The 19,672-nt window shown below is 38.9% G+C and overlaps 3 protein-coding genes across 3 annotated transcripts; 1 reads left to right on the top strand and 2 right to left on the bottom strand.

Moving 5' to 3' along the window:
• Positions 1–1,666: 1,666 nt before the first annotated feature.
• On the top strand, positions 1,667–11,635 carry LOC131430954 (uncharacterized). Its single transcript, XM_058596268.1, has 2 exons — positions 1,667–1,827; positions 9,942–11,635. Exon 2 carries the CDS (start codon positions 9,959–9,961, stop codon positions 11,612–11,614), a length of 1,656 nt encoding a protein of 551 aa, XP_058452251.1. The 5' UTR covers positions 1,667–1,827; positions 9,942–9,958; the 3' UTR covers positions 11,615–11,635.
• Positions 11,636–13,014: 1,379 nt separating this feature from the next.
• LOC131430955 (uncharacterized protein K02A2.6-like) lies at positions 13,015–16,828 on the bottom strand. The gene has a single exon (XM_058596269.1). The coding sequence runs from the start codon at positions 16,812–16,814 to the stop codon at positions 13,662–13,664; it is 3,153 nt and encodes a 1,050-aa protein (XP_058452252.1). The 5' UTR covers positions 16,815–16,828; the 3' UTR covers positions 13,015–13,661.
• A 13-nt stretch (positions 16,829–16,841) lies between these two features.
• LOC131429298 (uncharacterized) lies at positions 16,842–17,678 on the bottom strand. The gene has a single exon (XM_058593357.1). The coding sequence runs from the start codon at positions 17,676–17,678 to the stop codon at positions 16,842–16,844; it is 837 nt and encodes a 278-aa protein (XP_058449340.1).
• Positions 17,679–19,672: the final 1,994 nt, after the last annotated feature.

Consider the following 19,672-nt stretch of genomic DNA (forward strand, 5'->3'; position numbering starts at 1 on the left):
GAAAAAAGTTTTGTTTCATCAAGACAATGCACCGTGTCACAAGTCGATGAAAACCATGCTGAAATTGAACGAATTGGGCTTCGAATTGCTCCCTCATCCACCGTATTCTCCAGATTTGGCCCCCAATGACTTTTTCCTGTTCTCAGACCTCAAGAGAATGCTCGCTGGTAAAAAATTTAGAAGCAATGAAGAGGTAATCGCTGAAACTGAGGCCTATTTTGAGGCAAAGGACAAATCGTACTACAAACATGGTATCGAAAAGTTGGAAGATCGCTATAATCGCTGTATCGCCTCTGATGCCAATTATGTTGAACAATAAAAACGAATTTTGGCAAAAAAATGTGTGTTTCTATTAAACGATACGAACTTTTCAGCCGAACTGTTATTATTACTATTTATCTTGAAAAATTGTTACATGGTTATATTGGTTGACCTAGGCAACCGGCTTTCTAGAAGAAAATACTGATTATACTAGTTTAAATTTGGAGTATGATACGTAACATCTTCTATTAGTTATTAGAAGTTAGGTGCTTAAACTTATTAAGCATTTTTCAACTATTTATTCAAAATATAGATCTATGTTATTTTTGGATAAAAATTGTTTGTTGGATGAAAAGATAATTTAGTAAAATAAATGTGAAACGTTAAAAAAATCTGATGACTGAAGGAAAAAATGAACTGCTGCAATGGTCCCGATATTTACGATATTTACGATATGGAAGCAGCAACCCAATGGAACTATTGTTGACAGTGTTCAAGAAAACATGCACCACGTTTAACTTGTGTGTTCCGACTATCGGTTCTGGAATTACTGTGTAGTGAGTATTCTAAATTTCATTAAGAGCAACGATGTTATGTTTTTAAATTTACACAGTTTTGCAAGGAGTGAAGCTCAAACCCACTACTCAACTGTTGTCATCAAAGGACACACTGAAGTACGCAAACTTGTTTGTACTCAGGTTTGCGCACGAATTTAAAACACGATGTTCAAACTTGTACACTGCGCTTGTGTACAAACTTGAGTACGATTCAGTGTACACGCTTAAACATGGGAGGCGTTATTCAAGTGAGTGCAAACCAGTAACCAGTTATAAGGAATTCACTTCGTTTTACATGATCAGAAATTCTGAAATTGCAATTTTAAAACTAATGCTCTTGTAATTCGGTTCTGGATAAAATTCTGATTTTTTTGGAGCTGAAATGAATGAAGAAATCGTTACCACAGAGAACAGACATCCAAGTAGAGATTTCAATGTGTATAAATAATCAAACGGTTGTTTTAAAAAGCAATCACCAAGTGGCAATTCTCCTGCAGAGGTGCTTCGAGCAGCCCAGCAGTTGCTTGCACTCGAGCTTCCATACAATGGTAATTAATGCGTGAAAAGTCGTATGCAACGGTGATTTTTAACGGATTTTCACTTGTATGCTTCACACAGCTTTTTGAAAAAGTTTGTACTAGTATGGATGTCTGTTCTAAAAGCATTGAAGAGCGCGACAATTTTCAAAATATTTTGTTTTATTTTATTGGGTAATCTGGTCAACCAAAAAAACCGTATTCAAATTGAAGACTGACAAAATCCAATCATCACTGTACTCTGTTTCAACTCTACTCCAGCTATGGTCTTTATGATGAGCCATTCTTGTCTACAGTCATGTTTCGCAAACCGGGCGATACACATCGTAGTAAAAATCGTTTATTCTGCAGATGCTCAACGCGTCAAAGTCAATATTTTAGAAGTTTGGTTTCGTTTGGCGGCGATAGATATAAATAAACAAATCAACTGTAGCAGCATTTTCCCACACACAATTCGTAAAGAAGGTAAATCGGTAAGTATAGCTGATTGGTGCATCTGCTCGTTGGGTAATTTTGTTTTATTTCTATGGTACGTGAGATAAATGACTACGCATTCTTTCGGTTTGAAAATTTTGTGACATGATTTATGATCAGTTATTTGCGCAATTTTGTTCAAAACGTGCAAAATGAAAATACCGTTAGTTGAAGTGTGTCAAGGAAATGCTCATTTCAGTGGTTGATACTAGTGCAGTGATCCGAAGGCCTGATAATGCAAATATCATAGTTAAAGTAAATTTTAATCATTAGCAACAAATAAAACAAACAGAATTTTCCTGTTGTTTTTCTTTGATTTTGTACAGTAAGACAATGTAAATTGACAATTTATCTGATGCTTCATAGAGTATCCCCCTAAAACTTCATACTTTTCTATGATGCAGAATGCTTGCAAACCGTAACATAATAACTTCAATTTAGAGCTATGCTGAGGAACAGAAATATCTTACGAAACCGTTCAAGGGTTTAAGTAAATTACAAGACATTAGCATGTAGCTTTATCACCCTTATTGATTTTTTATGTTTTATCGACCATCATTTAATTAACTGAATGTATTCTGCTAATTATATTTTGTCGATGGTCTACCTATTGGTAGTGTACCCGATCATCAAACCTTAACAAGTTTATAACAAGAACCTGTTTTCGTAGCAAGTGCTGATATATGTCTGGCCTCGATGGTAGTTAAAATATCAGAATTTTGTAACAAGTAGCAAAAAAAAATAGTTTAGATTCGATATGTTGATCGGGTATTGAGCTGTGCAGAGAACATAATTTTGTATCTGCTATTATCATACGGCGTGAACACGAAACATTTAATTTACTATTAAATTGAATAAAATTAAATATGCCGCGCTGTTTTATACATCTATTAAGCTTGAGTTACATAGATTGAATCAACTATCGGAAGCAATTCAGAGGTTTAATTACGAGTAACCGTTTTGCATCAAGGGAACATAACCATTTCGTATTATTTTTGTTTGCGATTCGTTTTCTATTGGAGGCTGTTTGGAAAACATACTTTCAACACTTTCACTTCACATAATACATAAGAACATAAACAGTCATATCCGGTATCTTTTTATCATTTTTAATTCATTATTGAGCATTTAATTTGCATTCTTCACTTTCTCCTGGGACATTCTGGGTTTCTGCTTGATCATGACCCAATCTATTTCGATTGGACGTAGTTTAGAGTAGTTCAATTTCTATGAGTAAATGCGCCGAATTAGCCTCATATAATTTCAAAACACTTTTGAATAGCGGCATGCAGCTATTTCCTACCAAAAAGCGATGTTTCGTTGTGCTACATAAAAACAGTGAATGGCGTTTTTGAAGTCATTCTGCTATTCGATGCATGTTGAGGAAAATTTTTCACTTCGCTTTGCTTTGAAACAATCATCCGTTTTGAATTGATTTTTCTCAGTATGAAACCTCTGTCCTGCCATTTGTTGGGGGTCAATAGAAACAACACCTTACAATTTTGAATCATTCGGTTAATTGGTTTTCGAGATGTTGAGGTCACCGTAAATGACTACAAAAAAGTTATGTACAATTTTCCACATAATACGATTTTTTTCTCAAACTTAACAAAATATGTACATGCTATGTAATTTATTAAAACAAAAACATTCTCACATTTCTTTTAAGTTCTGGAAAAAAATGTCTAGTCTGGTCTACAATATGGACTAATTTGTTCGACTTATTTATCGAATCAAAAATTTCTGAAAAGAAATTTAGGCTGAATTTCATTTCGTAGATCTTTGAATATAGATTCACTAACAGGATCCCGAAAACATTGTTGCTGTCTTTGGAGAACATTCCGGATATAGATGGTCATCTATGTTATGAGAATTAACTTTCATATTTGATATTGGAATTTATTTTTTTAGCTAAAATAATGAAATTTTGAAATTCAATCATGTCGATCATTATTTTGATCGTTCCAATCCTGATTGAATATGCGAATCAAGCAATATAATTACCAGGTCTTACCAAATCAAATATTTTTAATTTGTAATTGAATTTTGCTCCACGGCGTTCTATCATGTAGGCATGTCTTCAAAATTACCAAGGCTTGTAAGCACAGTCTTCGTTAGCGCCGGGAGTTAGAATGCATGAGCTGGCAGAAATTAAGTGAACCAAGTTTCTAAAAATAGTAGATATTTAGTGTATGCCATTACCGAATCGCAATGGATCGATTTCAGAGCACTGAGAATGTGCCGGATAATACATCAACTATTCATCTCTGTTGGCGTATGTGGGTAAACGGCATTAGCATAAATATTAATAACTATTTTCAACCGACCTGTTACACCTGTTCACATACTTTGCTGTTATCCACATTCGTCGGGAATAGCAATGCCTGTGACCGTGAGCGTGATCCACAGTTAGCAAGAAACATTGCTCATACATCATTTAGACCGCCAATGGAGTCACCTGGTGCATAAAAATGTTAAAAGATGCGAAGGTTAAAACGACCAAAAAAAAACATGCTGGATAATGCGCACATCTATTCGGAAACTCAATTTCGGCTTTGGCCCATGGAAGCAAAAATAAATATATTGATTAAGAGTAAACAAGTCATTTAGCATGGGTCTGGAAAACGCGTTCGCACAGATTGCAATCTTCAATCTTTTAGGATGCTTTGAGTAGTGCCAGATATCCGGTAGGGTGGAGCCAATATTATTGCAGAGGAAACTGATGGAAAATCAGATTCTAGAGCTCTAAGCTATAACGAGTCAGTATGATCATTGATTCTGCTTGCGTATTTAGCGATGTGAAAATCATATTTGATAAAAATTTGACGAACATACCCGATACCATGACTTTAAGTTTCTATTCATGCTAAACTGTATAATTAGTAATATTACTTATCCAGTTTGGTGGCATATTGTTCGATTCGATTTTTTAGATTCATTATTTCTGAGCACTCCTAAGTGTCGATGGAGCCGATTAATGATGAGAAGATTGGCACGTAGTTTGTTTACATCGAGCGAAAATCCACCCGGAAAATTTTAACGGTGATGTACGAATAAACATAAACACGTCATTGGGATGTAAGAACAAATACCTTGCCATACGGTTTTACTAAATAAAAATGGGAATAAATATCTATTCCTTTGAGGCCGAACGTTTTTGAACTGGAGTGTGATGGACGTTTTAAACGATCAAATACAATATGGGTCAAATCAAACTGGACTCTATTTCTTGGTTATCACTTGTGCCTAAAGATGCATTCACGTTGTTTGTAAATTAATGTGTTCTTTTTGCACATTTGTACAGGACCGCACAAATAAACCGTAGCAAGCTTAAGTTGCGGTAGTAAATAGTACGTGTACATCCAGGGCCGGTGAAAGAGGTGGGTACGGTGGGTAGCACTACCCACCCGAAAATTCCAAAGGTGGGTAATTACCCACCTAAAATTTCGAACAAAAAACAATGGAAATATTAGCATTATTCATAATAATAAGAATATTTTTATTGTAATTCGGAATAATAAATAAAATCAAAATTATAGAATGCTAGTTCTCAAGGTAGAGCAAGGATGTGAAGATGTACCGCAGAAAGGTGAGACGTGACAAGGGTCATTTGAGCAGGCAGAAATCTTTTAGTAACTTAACTTTTCCCTTCCAGCAAAGGAGCCGAGCTTAAGCATCTCATCAATGTGAATCACTCGGGTCTCTGAGATACCGGAAAATACCAATAAAGGTCTTTTACTCTTTACATTCCGAACCGGCAAAAGAAGAATGCAGTAGCAAGTAGAAAGTAACAACTTTTGGTAGCTTTGCCGGAATAGTAAATAGTAGAAGACCTTCATCGGAATTTTCCGGCAGATGTTTAAGGTCGACTCCTCTTGTAGAAAGTGAAAGTTAAGTTACTAAAAGATTTCTGCATGATGAAATGAACCTTGTCACATCTCACCTTCCATATCTTCACATGAAGAAAATCACTCAAAATCTTTTGACGTAGGACTATGTTTTTTTTATTCAATAATATAATATAATTTTGAGGCACACTGCTTAAGCTCTAAGATACCACGGGTATTTTCTAATCTTAATTAACGACTAACTTAAAACTTTAAGTATAGTATCATTAGGTAATGTTGTATCGGGGTCGCGGATTCTCGAAAATTCAACTTTCTGGTGGCGATCAGCAGTGACCGGTGAATTGAATATAGCACGAGAATCTTCCAGATGGCGTTGGTAAATATCTATGTTGGCCGCATCATTCAGTCCGTAGGAAAAATCATCAGGCTACAAAGACTCGGCGAGTGGCCCGCAGCCTGGTCATCGACTGGAGCGGTTCTCTGTTGTCGGTGATGATACTGAAGAGAATGAAATAGAAGTAAATATTGTGGAAAACGTGGTAAAAAGGGGATGTGGGAACAGCATGTCTCAATACGACATAGATCTAATTAGTTTCCATCGAGATGGTGAAGAGACGGGGGAAAGGAGAACGAAAAAGTTAGTGACAAAAAACAAAGATCTTGTTAGTTCCAATAAAGCAGGCCTTCCGAATGCTCATGCGTGCACAAATACGACAGCGAGAACGCACCGAAAATGTGTGTGTCGCATATTTATCCTGTGAGCGTGAGCGCTGACTCAAAGAGCAAACCAAACGCGTGTAAGAGACGCGTAGCGAGCACATAGAAACGGGATGTGCTGCTTGAAATTTCAGAGCATTGCATTTTATTCTGTGCGCGACTCGTGCGCTTTGGTCTTACGAGACAGAGCACGAGATTTTTTATGAGTGCTGCTTGTTTGCTATGTGAGCCACAGTAAGAGCTGCTGTTATAATTATTTTTTCGTGGCTAGAGCGGTTCGTGCGACTTGTGTCCTATCCTAAAGGAAGAGATGAAGCGGATGAAAATAACGTACAAACCGCTCGTAGATCGCATGAAACGAGCGCGCCGCGCTATCTCATGCGACAAGAGCGCTTGAGCCTCGTTCTTGGTAGAATGCGATGAGACTATACAACGAACCGTGCATCAGTTTCTGGTGCGGTACGTAAATGTGCCAAAGAGTTCTCTTGAGAGCGGCAAAAGTACGTCGCATGCGCGTGGTTGTCTTATGAGAATGAGAATAAATTTGTCTCAGCGCAAAATAAAGAGCGCGCGTGTATAAGGCCTGCGATAAAGATGGTAGACAGGGACGGGGATCGAGAGAATCGGGCGGATGACTACGTTTTTGCTTTCTATACCGGTGTGCAAATTCAAAATACTGAGAACCGTACAAACAGTGCTCATTTTTTGAACATCTATATCTCAATCATTTTTAATTAATTTTCCATATCATTACATAAACTGCATTAAAAATATTTCTACACTTCGATTGGAGTAGATGAATCTATATCTATAAAATCATATTTCAGATATTTGGTGATCGAAACTTCAGTTAGTAACGAAAATCTTTGTCATGGTTTCTTCTAACAAATACATACAAGTTCACGGTTTCCATTAAATTTCTGCGTTTCAATGAGTGTATTGGCTTCTAAGAAAATCACTCATACAAACCAAGATTCTGTATCGAATAAACTTGAACTCTGTGTGGTTCAGAAAAGAAGTAAAAGTTCCTAACACATCGTTCAAACAGTCCAGGAACTAACCAGAAAAACATAATTTCGTGTGCAGGCATATTTTTTATTTATCAACATTATCATCTTCAAATGACATACAATCTTTCTAGCACTTTTCATAATTTTTCAATGCCATCCAGAATGATTTGTCACTGGTCTAAACATCGGCTTCCTTTGCGGCGATGACTGTCTTATTCGAGCCAAAAATTTTTCGCTGGCGTGTCTTTTTCCAATCCGCAAATGACAAGCAATCGTCTTGATTGTCTTGATTAACGGTGAATCACTTTTGATTGTACTTTCCTGTTCAAGATAGTCGATGTTAATTATACCTCGAACATCTAAAACACTTATGCCATGATTGTTCCAGCTACCTGTTACGTTTTCAGATGGTTTTCCCAGTTGGAATGCTGGTATGACTCCGGATAAAAATAGTGGATCCATGTTTCGTCCACTGTTCCATACCAACGCATTCCATTTTATTGCGGCAGACTTTTGTTGATTATGAGCGGCCGTGTTCAAGATCCGTTTGGTGACGATTTTTTCATGCTCAGATTTTCGTACAAGATCGTAAAAGAACTTCCAGCTCATGTGCTAACGATCTCAGCATATCTAATCTTACGAACTTTGATTTTGCGTTCATACATCCCGATTATCAAAACTTAATTTTTTCCGGTTGACTGCTTCATTTAGCCACGTTCAAAATCAGAATACCACAAACCTTCATTTTTAATGGATCCTAGTGGAAAAAACACTTCTCAAGCTATAGCTGGGCTTGCGGGTTGAATTAGATTCAGTGTTCGTGGTGCTATTGATGTTAAATGTTTTTTGAAGGTTGGTACTTTGAATTGAAAACAAATATTGGCAGTAATTTTGAAAGCAGGTTAAACCTTAGATGAGAAATTTTGTTTTAAAACTTAGTACCGAAAACTCTTCAAAATTCTAATTTACGCGTTTCATGAAAAGTTTTATAGAATCAATATTCTATTTAAAAAAAACAACTGCACTTTTTAGGGATAAATATCATTTCCATTAGAATAGAGAAATACTTCGAAATAGTGGGTCGTTCTCCGCAGTATGAAAAATTAACCACCTGGGTTTAACATGTTTCACCGGCCCTGTGTACATCACGTTCCTGTCAAAAAAAAAAGAGACTACTACATACACAACAGGTTTCGAAAAGTTAATCGGTATGCATTCATGCAGTGTTTACTAATTTTTTCGGTAGGTCGACCAATTAAGTATACAAATCACAAAGAAGACACTTTTTGCTGGAAAGCGAAAATAAAGTTTAGCTCTGCATTATGTATAAATGTAAACGCAAAAAGAGAAAAACACTACACTGGGGTCTTTTTTTACGCGTTTTTTAATACGTTGTCTTTTTACACGGATTTCCGAAGTTACACGGTTTCTACGCGGATTTCCTAAGTTACGCGGATTTCCCAAGTTACGCGGTTTTCATATTTTGTCTTAAAAATGCATAAAACGTCGAGATCTGGTTTAATCTTCTAAGACATTCGGCATCAAAAATTATTTTTTCCATTTTGCGATTTTTTTCTACGCAGATTTCTTAAGTTTACGCGGTCTAAAAGTCCCAGAGTCGATTTAAAAAAAAATATTTTTTTTTTTGAGATTTTACTACATCTGTAGGTTTTATGTATTTCTTTGGCATCAAACAATTTTTTTCATTAGTTGTGCGGTATTTTAAGCGGATTTCCGAAGTTACGCGGTTTTTTCACGCGGATTTCCGAAGTTACGCGGTTTTTTTCACGCGGATTTCCGAAGTTACGCGTTTTTTTTGCGCGGTTTTTGTTTACGCGATACGTATCCCCCGCGTAAAAAGAGACCTCAGTGTATAGATTTTATAGTGCGCAATGATTCAGGTTTGCTGGCACTGACTGAGTTGAAAATGAGATGAACTTAATAAACGAATTTGATTTAGAAAAAACGCTTCATGCTGCGTACATAGTAAATTATTAAAGTTGGTAGGTTTATTGCTTTGCGCATGCTTATGTCAGCTTGTCCTGCTCTGTGTAGATACGGCATGTAGTAGATGCTCTCTGCTCAAATTCGAAAGTAGCATTAACTACATGCTAGAATTTCTTCCTAATCATACTGCGTTTACTCTTTGTTTTTGGGAACTTACCAAGACATTGGATTCAATAAATTTCATTCATACGATTCAGTATTTATTTGATTTCAATCCTGGAAAATAAATCAAATTATACACAAGATTTATTCGGTTTCTACTTTCGAATATTAGATGAAGTTCATGATTGAAACGTTTTCATAACATTTTTATACAAATTGTTTCATGAACCTTACTTGGTTTCTATCTACGCATTAGTGTTTGCCACTGTTTCTCCGCAATCGAAGAGAGAAGTGATTAATGAGTTTCGCTAACACCAAACAGAGTGATTAGTTAAAAAAGAATGCGTGGTTAGCTTTCATTCAAATTTAATGAAGACGATAATTTTATCTAAAATGGCGTGATATTTTTTTATTTCTCCTCTTTTGCAGTCTCATTTATACCACAAATGACATTCGAGAAAGGAGACACCTTCTATGATCTGGACCGAATTTCTTCTACTATTGAGCGGATGCTCGTGCTGATTCGCCAGCTCTCAGGTGTCTCGCGTCTCGGTGAAAGTGGTCGATCAATATCAATGGAACTACAGCTGCTAAATACGATTGACGAAAGAAACTATCAGGTTCAAGAGCTGCAAGAGGCGGTTAGCTATTTATTCTGTCAGTTTCGGAAGATTTATCTGGTCAACAAGGATTTATATATGCAATTGAATAAACGAGGAGGGCGAATCTTCGAGTTGGAAAAACAGTTCCGAGAAGGAGGTGAAAACAAATGTTTGTATTATATGGCTGATGCAATAAAATATGAACCTTCGCTGTTGGCGATGCAAAGAGTTCTGGATAGGACAATTCGAGAGATACGCATTTTCAGGAAACAGAGAAACAAGCATAAGCTCGAATTGTGCGTCAGTCACATTAGGAATGAAAATTTGGACAAAGCGTTCGACGAATTCTTCTCTTTTGAGGACAGCATTCAGCACTTACCCCAGATCATAGAAGACGTGTTCGAGAATTCAATGAACAACCTGATAAAACTACTGCTTTTCTTAAGAGGATATTACTTACTGAAAAAACCTAACTCAGAGGAAACATTTGTAACTGCGTGTGAATATATTGTTCAGTATTTGAAGTGCACATCAATGTTCCATCGAATAGAAACATTAATGATGTTTAGCCTGATTGATGATATGCTATTGGATAAGAATCATTTAGAAGACTTTTACCGAGAACGTCTAGAGATTTTACTGATCGAATTGGCTGATAACAAAGAAATAGCTATTAGACTGATTCAATTTAATCAAGACGGTGCCTGTCAGTTTGCAATACTTTTTAATCATATTTCTGATCGACTGTTGCTACAATTGGTTGGACAGGCTTATCAGAAATCAAACCAAAGTTTAAAACTCATTCTTAAATTCGTATCTCAATTACCATGCATAAATCAATGCATCATCTGTTATCAAGAACTGCATTCCGAAATGCGAAGACTGGGACTGTCGAAGTCATTGGATATCTTTATGCTAGCGTATCAAATCAGAAAAACCATGCAAAATCAAAAATATCCGTTCGCCAGTCGTGCTGTCGAACTGGAAGAACTGAAAGGAATACTACCTCCGAATGTAACGAGTATTATTTGGAAACAAGTCATGATTTCAAGGTATGTATCACGTATTTTGATGAAATTTAGTAGCGTTGGCAAGGAGGTATGCTTCTCTCGATACACTGCCGACAAAAACCGGTTCGAATTCGAACCCGTCGAGGAAGGTGAGTTCTTCAGAATTCGGAACGTTGCCGTTAATGCATTCCTGGTAGAGGTCGAAGATTATCCAGTTATTGCGGGAGCAAAAGTTGATCCTTTCTGCGCGGAAGGCCATTGGCGGTTAATTCCTTGCGATGACTGCGCTTACTTCATGATTCAAAATCGAGCCAGTGGAAAATGGTTATACTCCAGCTTCTCTCCACATTTAGAGTATGATTTCTACAACACACCTGAAGTAGTACGGCTGTGTTCAGACAAAGAGATACTTAATGAGTGCAATTCGTGGTGGAAAATCGAGGAATTCATGCGTGGGTCGAAAGGAGATCCGGAATGTATAATCTTATAAAAATGATTAAAATAAGCTTGATCAGGTACAATTGTGATAACCTCAAAGTAAAATAAATTTTACTTACTTTACAATTGTTAACACCAAGAAATTTTACAAACGAAAGAAAGCCATATATTAGTGTGACAAATGATAACCTTGACTAGTGTTAGTACAGTCAAAACATTCTCAGATTTGGTCTATCTTACAATAGAGTTCATCCCTGTCGAAATCTGTCGAAGCAGAAGCTCAAGTTCCGCATCGGAATATAGTACAGGGGTTTGACTTTATAACGCTCAATTATTCTGTATGACGTTATTATGGCGTGTTTTCTTACATGTGATTTATGTGACAAGTCGTCTTACAAATGGTCACATCGAATACCAGCACCTCACCATGTCATTGTTAGATACGAACATATGGTTCACAGGATTTGATAAATCGAAACTTTACCACAGATGAATGATAATTTTGGATTGCGTTTATGTTTGAACAAACGAAAATTGTTTACAATACCAACCAAAATTTGACATACACCGTTATAGGCAGCATTTCATCATTCATAGCCCGCACACATCGGATCAGTTTTTGCACAACAGTTAAAATCGCACCCGGGATAATCGCCCGTCATCTGAAAAACCTGTGTGGTTATACGGTCGTCCTAACAGCTTTGAAAAATGATCTCTTAAAACCTCTATTAAGATTATCCGAAATTAAAATAAACATCTTTTGCTGTTTGAATTAAATGATGACTTTTTTGGTCATTCGTTGTCTTAAAACTATTTGTTTAACTATTCGTATGAGGGTGGTATCTCTAACGCTTTTTCGGGAATTTTTATTAGGTGAACTAATTCGAGAATTAGAACAAGTTTAACGTTATGTTGAAGGTCGATGTTTTATTATAACAGTAAATTTTTGCAATTTTGAAATTCGAAGTCTTGTACTTATTAAGGGCATTGAAAGTGACCCTTCACGAATGGAAAACCGAAATTGTGGGTAATAAAATGTAATTTTTCATAAAAAATAATCATTTTCTAGTATTTTCAGAAATAATATAGGGCAAAGTGGGGTGAGGAAGAGTAGCCGCATTTTTGAGTTTGTAGAAATAGAAGTGCTCTAAAGTTGTGAGCGTGACGACAACAAAAAGGTGAGTAAAAGTAGTGAATTATATGTTATCTTTAAATATTTATAACCAATAGTATATCGTTAGTTCCGTTGCAGTGTTCGAAATATTTATTTCGCGCCGCGTAAAATATAGTATAACTCATAACTCATTTTCGTGACAGATAGAACGTTGTCGAAGATATTTTTTCAATCACAAGCAAAGGTATTTTTTCATCGTTATTTGACATTGAGCGGCATCTATACCTACTGTTGTGGGTGTGTTCGGAGGTGACCGATAATGAATATAACACGACCCAAACATTGAAACTGACTTTATTAATAGACGCACAGTTAGAGGTAAAAACGCGTGTTCCTTATTCTACTACATATCACATTCTGATTCTGACACATAGACCGGATGCTGGTCGGTGCATCAACTGAGTGACAGTCGGGCTGCCACCAGTGAGCCCAGCAATTACTATTGGGTTGTAGGGATGGTCACGTCTCCAACATCTCCCCTTCTAATACAGCTGATAGGGATCGAACCATTGCGGAGCTCTTCGTACACGCGAAGAGCGGCGAGGAACCTGTACAGCTGAGTCGGCTTCATTAGCAGACTGAAATTCTGATGTTGAACTTGGCGTTGTCGAAGATGACGAAGACGATGCAGACAACGAAGACTCTGATGACAATGTGGGCCTTCTCAACAGGCTATTTGGTACTGACGACTGTCTCGAACTAAAGCAGCTTGGAATGGGTGCTACTGGTGTTGAGTGTGCTAATGGATCTGGTGTGCAACGGGCCGGAAGGTTCCAAGCATCGAGTAGAATGGTGAGAGGAAGTTTCGTTCTATCCGTCAATGCTGGTACTCTGCGACTCTCTGAATCAGCACGATCTCGAAGCTGGTTAACGTGGGACCGAATAAGCTTACCAGTCTCGAGCTGAACGTTGTACATTGCACGACCTACACGTTCCAAAACTGTTCCTGAAACCCAGTGCCATTGGTTCTTGCAAATACTTTTGCATACACCGTATCCTTAACGATGAATTGTCGCTTTAAAGGATGAATTTCACTCGATTGTTCCAAATGTACACGATCGGATGGTGGACGGAGCAGATCCAAACTAGTACGAATCGGACGACCGAACAAAACTTCTGCTGGTGATTTGCCGTCTGGAGAAGAAAAACAAGGTGTACTCCGGTAAGTCTGAAGAAATGTACTGAGAGCATCACACATTGTCGCTCTCCCCTCCTTAATCTTTTTAATCGATCGTTTAAACGTATCCACGAATCGCTCGGCTTGACCGTTCGATTGAGGGTGGAATGGTGCTGTTGTAAGATACTCGATGCCGTTGTTCGTACAGTACGATTGAAACTCTGCACTGGTGAACTGGGATCCATTATCACTCACCAGTGTCTCTGGCATTCCCAAGCGAGCGAACAGATCTCTGAGGATTTTCACTGTGGCGGCTGTAGTGATACTTCTCGTCTGCACAATTTCAGGCCATTTCGAGAAAGAGTCTACGACAACCAGGTAGTATTCCCCGTCGATCGGTCCAGCATAATCAAGGTGAACGCGCTGCCACGGTTTTGTTGATTTAGGCCATGACAACGGCGCTGGCTTCGGCGGTGTTTTCGCAGCCATCGCACATTGACGGCAGGATTTGACGAAATCAACAATGTCGCTGTCGAGAGTTGGCCAATAAACATAAGACCTGGCAATCGCCTTCATTCGCTGAATTCCAGGGTGGCCACGATGAAGTTGATGAAGACTACGCTTGCGATGAGGCGATGGTATAACCAGTCGATCGCCGAATAGTATGCAGCCTTGTACCGTGGTAAGAGATTCACGTCGAGCATAAAACCGTTTGAGCTCTGCATCGGTAACGGTCTTAGGCCACCCATCAAGGAGGTAACGATAAACTGCCTTGGTAATAGGATCGGACTGTGTAGACTGTTGTACGATCCTAAAACTTAAAGGAAGAATGGTTAATGCATCTTGTGTAACTGACCTTAAGTCATTTTCCAGAGAGACCGAAGCAATCACATAATCTTCCTCAGGCCTGACGTGCTGGCTGATCAGACGGGAAAGTATGTCAGCATTGCCGAATTTCGCTGTCGGAACGTGCTCGATGGTGAACTCATAAAGCAACAGCGTAAGAGCCCAACGTTGTAATCGGTTCGATGTGTAAACAGGAATCCCTTTCCTTGAACCGAAGATTCTCAGCAACGGCTCGTGATCTGTCTGAAGATGAAAGCGACGACCAAACAGCATTTTATGAAACTTGGTCACCGCAAAAATTATCGCAAGTCCTTCACGATCGGGCTGACTGTAGTTTTTCTCTGCCGCTGTCAATGCTCTGGAAGCGTGGTACACAACTTTGAGAGTACCGTCCGGAAATTTGTGTGACAAAGTAGCACCGACACCAACAGACGACGCATCTGCCGACACCACTATATCAAGTGCAGGGTTGTAGTGTGTCAACAGTAGGTCAGATTTCAGCAACTCCTTAAATTTGTTGAATGCCGCCTGGCATTCTGCTGTCCACTTGAATTTCGCATCCGCTTTGAGCAGCTCATCAAGAGGATACCGCAGACAGCGCATACGAGGAACAAATTTTCCGTAGTAATTAATTGCTCCTAGGAAGGACCGAACACCAGATACATCAGTGGGCGATGGCATTTCGTTAATGGCTTGAACTTTTGCTGGATCCGGGCGAAGACCATTGCAGTCAAGCAGATGACCTACATATTTGATTTGAGGCTGAGCGAAGATGCACGTTTCCACTCGGATGGTAAATCCAAACTCGCTGATTCTTTGAAACACTGCGCGAAGGTTTTCCCAATGTGTCTCAGTAGTGACACCACCAACGACGACGTCATCCAAATAACCACACGTATGAGGAAGACCTGCCAGCATTGTATCGATAAGTTGCTGGAAAGCTCCCGGTGCTGTTTTGACTCCCGGTGGCAGACGATTGTACCGGTAGAGTCCACGATGGGTGTTGATGGTTAATAAATCACGACTACTTTCGTCAACCTCTACTTGCAGGAACGCATCCGACAGGTCGATTCGGCTAAATACAGTACAATTAGCCAACTTGTTGAAAATCTCCTCCGGTAGCGGTAACGGGTACTGGTGCGGTTGCAGTGCATTGTTGAGACCTGTAGAGTAATCTCCGCAAATGCGAATATATCCGTTCGTTTTTCTGACAACGACGATGGGTGCTGCCCAGTCCGAAAAGTCTACTGGTGTGATGATTTTTGCTCGTTCCAGTCGGTCAAGTTCGTTGTCAACCGTGCTGTGTACTGCATAAGCCACTGGACGTTTCGGACTAAAAACTGGAGTTGCATCTGGTTTCCGTTCCAATTTCACTTTTGTTTTCGTGCACAATCCTAACTCGTTTCTAAATACACTCGGGTATGCCGCTTTGAGTGACTGCAAAGTGATAGCAGGAACACTGACGTTGTTGCAGTACATGTTAATGGGCAATGAAAAGAGACCGAATGCTTCCATCAAATCGATTCCGAAAAGATAAAGCGGGTTTTCGACCACGTAAAACTGACAGTGATGTTGTTCACCGTTGAAAGACACTAGACGGCTGAACTTAAACAAAAACTGCAATCGGTCGCCTGACGCTGTTGAGGCTAGCTCATTTACTGGTGCAGTGGGTGGTTTACCTATTTTCTCACACAAGCGTTTCGATACGATGCTAACGTCAGACCCCGTGTCCAACTGTAGACGCACCTTCACACCGTTCAGTACAATTTTAACAAAACGGCGCTTTTGATCGACGGTATTTATACGGAGATTTACGGTTTTTGTATTTAACGATCCTGGGTGCTTTCTGTTTCGGCTGGTCTTGAAATTTCGCTTGGCAGAGGAACAATATCCCTCGCGATGTCCGATGTTGCCGCAGTCCTTGCATTTGTGGCTCCAATGAGTGCAGTCTCGAACGAAGTGCATTCCCCCGCAGTACCAGCAGGGTGTAGAGGGAATATTTTTGCTCTTGTCTGGTCCGGCTGTCTCCACTGGTGGCTTATGTTGACGTTTTGAAAACTGCTGTTTTCGCTTGATGAAATTCACTGATGACGTTGATGCTGATGACTCGATCATTGCCGTATCCCGCTTCAGGCACAACAATCACTGACAATCTTCCGAAAGATGCTCTAGTGTGACGTCATCACGTTCTTCGATTTTCGCCAGCAGCCGCGTTCGTATTTCGCCGTCTCCCTCTGACTTTAGTCCGCAAACAAACATTAAGCATTTAAACTGCTCTTCGGACAGCTTGCTCAGCTCGAATTCAACACAAGTCTTGTTGATTCGACAAGCGTACGTGACATAATCATCGGTCGGTTGTTTGGTTACCTGTAGACACCGATACCGTTTACTGATGACAGACTCAGCAGCGCCGAAAAGAGTTTTCAGCTTTTCCACTGTATCGCTGAATTTGTAATCTTTTGGCGATTTCGGCAAGATGTAACTCACGTAACGTTCGTGTTCTGCTGATCCTAGTTTCCGCATGAGCAAGCGGACTTTCGCTTCATCGTCCAACCGTGCGGCATCTTGCTCGAACAAATCGTCGTATCTGCCATACCATGCAGCGAAGGTTATGTTTCCGTCCGGATCGTAGCGAAACTCTTTGATGTTGTTTGCTAGCGAGTCGAGAATCATTTCAGGGTTTGGAGGGACCTGAACATTGATCGATGATATGACACTCCGGAAGAAATCTTGCTGCTGCTGCATTAGCTGTTGCTGCTGCATGAATAGCTGCTGCTGCTGCATAAGCTGCTGAAAGAGCTGGTATGTGGTTTCTGTAGAAGATGAGCTGCTATTCGCTGATTGTTGCGATGATGGTGGACCGTTGAAAAATGGAACTGAATGACGCAGATGGTTTTGCTGCATTCCCGGGTGCTGTGGACCGTCAGGTAAGCCGGTTCCAGGTTGCTGATGCTCCGGATTGAGGTTAGATTCCGCCATGCTTCTCGTTTTCTCGTGGGTGATGAAGATTAGCTTCTGATCGCCAATTTAACTTAAATCCTCGTCGCCACTGTTGTGGGTGTGTTCGGAGGTGACCGATAATGAATATAACACGACCCAAACATTAAAACTGACTTTATTAATAGACGCACAGTTAGAGGTAAAAACGCGTGTTCCTTATTCTACTACATATCACATTCTGATTCTGACACATAGACCGGATGCTGGTCGGTGCATCAACTGAGTGACAGTCGGGCTGCCACCAGTGAGCCCAGCAATTACTATTGGGTTGTAGGGATGGTCACGTCTCCAACACCTACAAATCGATCGAGACGCCGTACAATAACAATGAAAAAACCTATCCAATATAAAAGGAAGGCTAATGTAATGCTAAATCTGTGGTCACTGGAAACTTTGAAGCAGTCATGCCTTACCCACCTCGACATAATACAAAAGCGGCATCCCTGTTTTTTTTTGTTGCTAATAATTTATTATGATAATCATTGATTTTTCAAAGAATAAATATATTGGACATATAAGTGATGTTTGTAGTATTTTTAAAAATATTCACAGTAATGGTTCGTTAATTCCTGTTTGTTTTATTTTAATTTAAAAATAGTGGGGCATTTCTCCCCACTTCACCCTTGTTCTCTCTTACAAAATTACACACCGAGGGTGTCATGACCATCATCACAACGCAATCAGGCTGTCTTTAGAAAGCGTTTCAAAGCTTCTTCTCACAGAAAAAAATGGTAAAGTGATTCTAGCAATGAATGTACATAGTTTCAATGTAGCGCTCTGGATGTTTTTGTTTTTGATATTCTTTGCCGCACCACACACAATGGACTAAATGTTCAGCTGTATTATTTCAAAGGTTCAATAGCGGTTGGACCAGAGCCATGTGGGACAGCTTTTACGGATATTTTTATCGAGTTCAAGTACGTATGGGAAATCGAGTTTTAATAGCTTTTCTGTGGATTTAATGGAGCAAGGTACACAGCGAGTGATGAATCACTATTTATTGAGTTTCATTGATAAAAATCGGGCATAATAATTTCTCTTTCAACTACCAACTTGTTTGCGATTTAGCAATGTTTCATTGATTACGTTACTGAAGGGAGGTATAACATCAAAATCAATTTGAAGTTGTCAGGTACGTGGGTAGATCAAACGGAAGACGATAAAACCAAAAACACCAGTCAACCATGATAACTATCCCGAACAAACTTGAATTTTTTTTTTATGCGTAAATATATTTATAGCATTATTCAATAAGATTAAGTTTTTCTGTGCCGAAACATATATAAATGAAAGATTCTTATTTCTGTCTATAGTTCAATTATTGCGCATATTCCATTACGATCGCACAAATTATTCCAGGTTTATTAATTCTACATTATTTTGAATAAAAATAAATTTGCTAACTACTGATAGGCTTCAAACTGAACCAGGGCGGTCATTAAAATGAAACTCCAACTGTCGTCGTTCGACAGTAGAAGAAGTTTGGAGCGCTTCATGATAAAGCGATGATTGGAAGCAAAGTGAAACACGATTTGCAAGACGCACTTGAAAAACTGTGTAAATTCAAATGAACGTCCCATCTACAAACTCATGTTCATATGAAAACTCCTATGCTCCCATACAAGGTTCCTGAATTAAACTTTGATCCGACTTCTGGTTCCGGAACTACAGCATGATATGTGTAACGAAATTAAAATAATGACACACATTTTTCTCGTGGATGGCTGAGCCAATTTTCTCCATCTAATATTCAAATGAAAGGTTTTAAGATACCATAAAACTTCTTTTTTTTTAAATAAAATATGATTTCCGGTTCAGGAGATACAGAGTGATTAGTGTAAAAATGTGAATTTCACATCACATTTCGATCCTAGAAGGAATTCAAAAATTCCATTTGGAACGTCTTACGATTTCTCAAAGACGGTTACACTGATTTTCAAAAATTTCGAATCAAATGAAATGTCTTACAATCT

Source organism: Malaya genurostris, chromosome 2, assembly GCF_030247185.1.
Source record: "Malaya genurostris strain Urasoe2022 chromosome 2, Malgen_1.1, whole genome shotgun sequence".
Classification (NCBI taxonomy): Eukaryota; Metazoa; Arthropoda; class Insecta; order Diptera; family Culicidae; genus Malaya; species Malaya genurostris.

What these genes read in the sequence shown, in the direction of transcription:
- LOC131430954 (XM_058596268.1), top strand. Translation starts at nt 9,959, where the DNA reads ATGACATTCGAGAAAGGAGACACCTTCTATGATCTGGACCGAATTTCT.
- LOC131430955 (XM_058596269.1), bottom strand. Translation starts at nt 16,814, where the DNA reads ATGATCGAGTCATCAGCATCAACGTCATCAGTGAATTTCATCAAGCGA.
- LOC131429298 (XM_058593357.1), bottom strand. Translation starts at nt 17,678, where the DNA reads ATGGCGGAATCTAACCTCAATCCGGAGCATCAGCAACCTGGAACCGGC.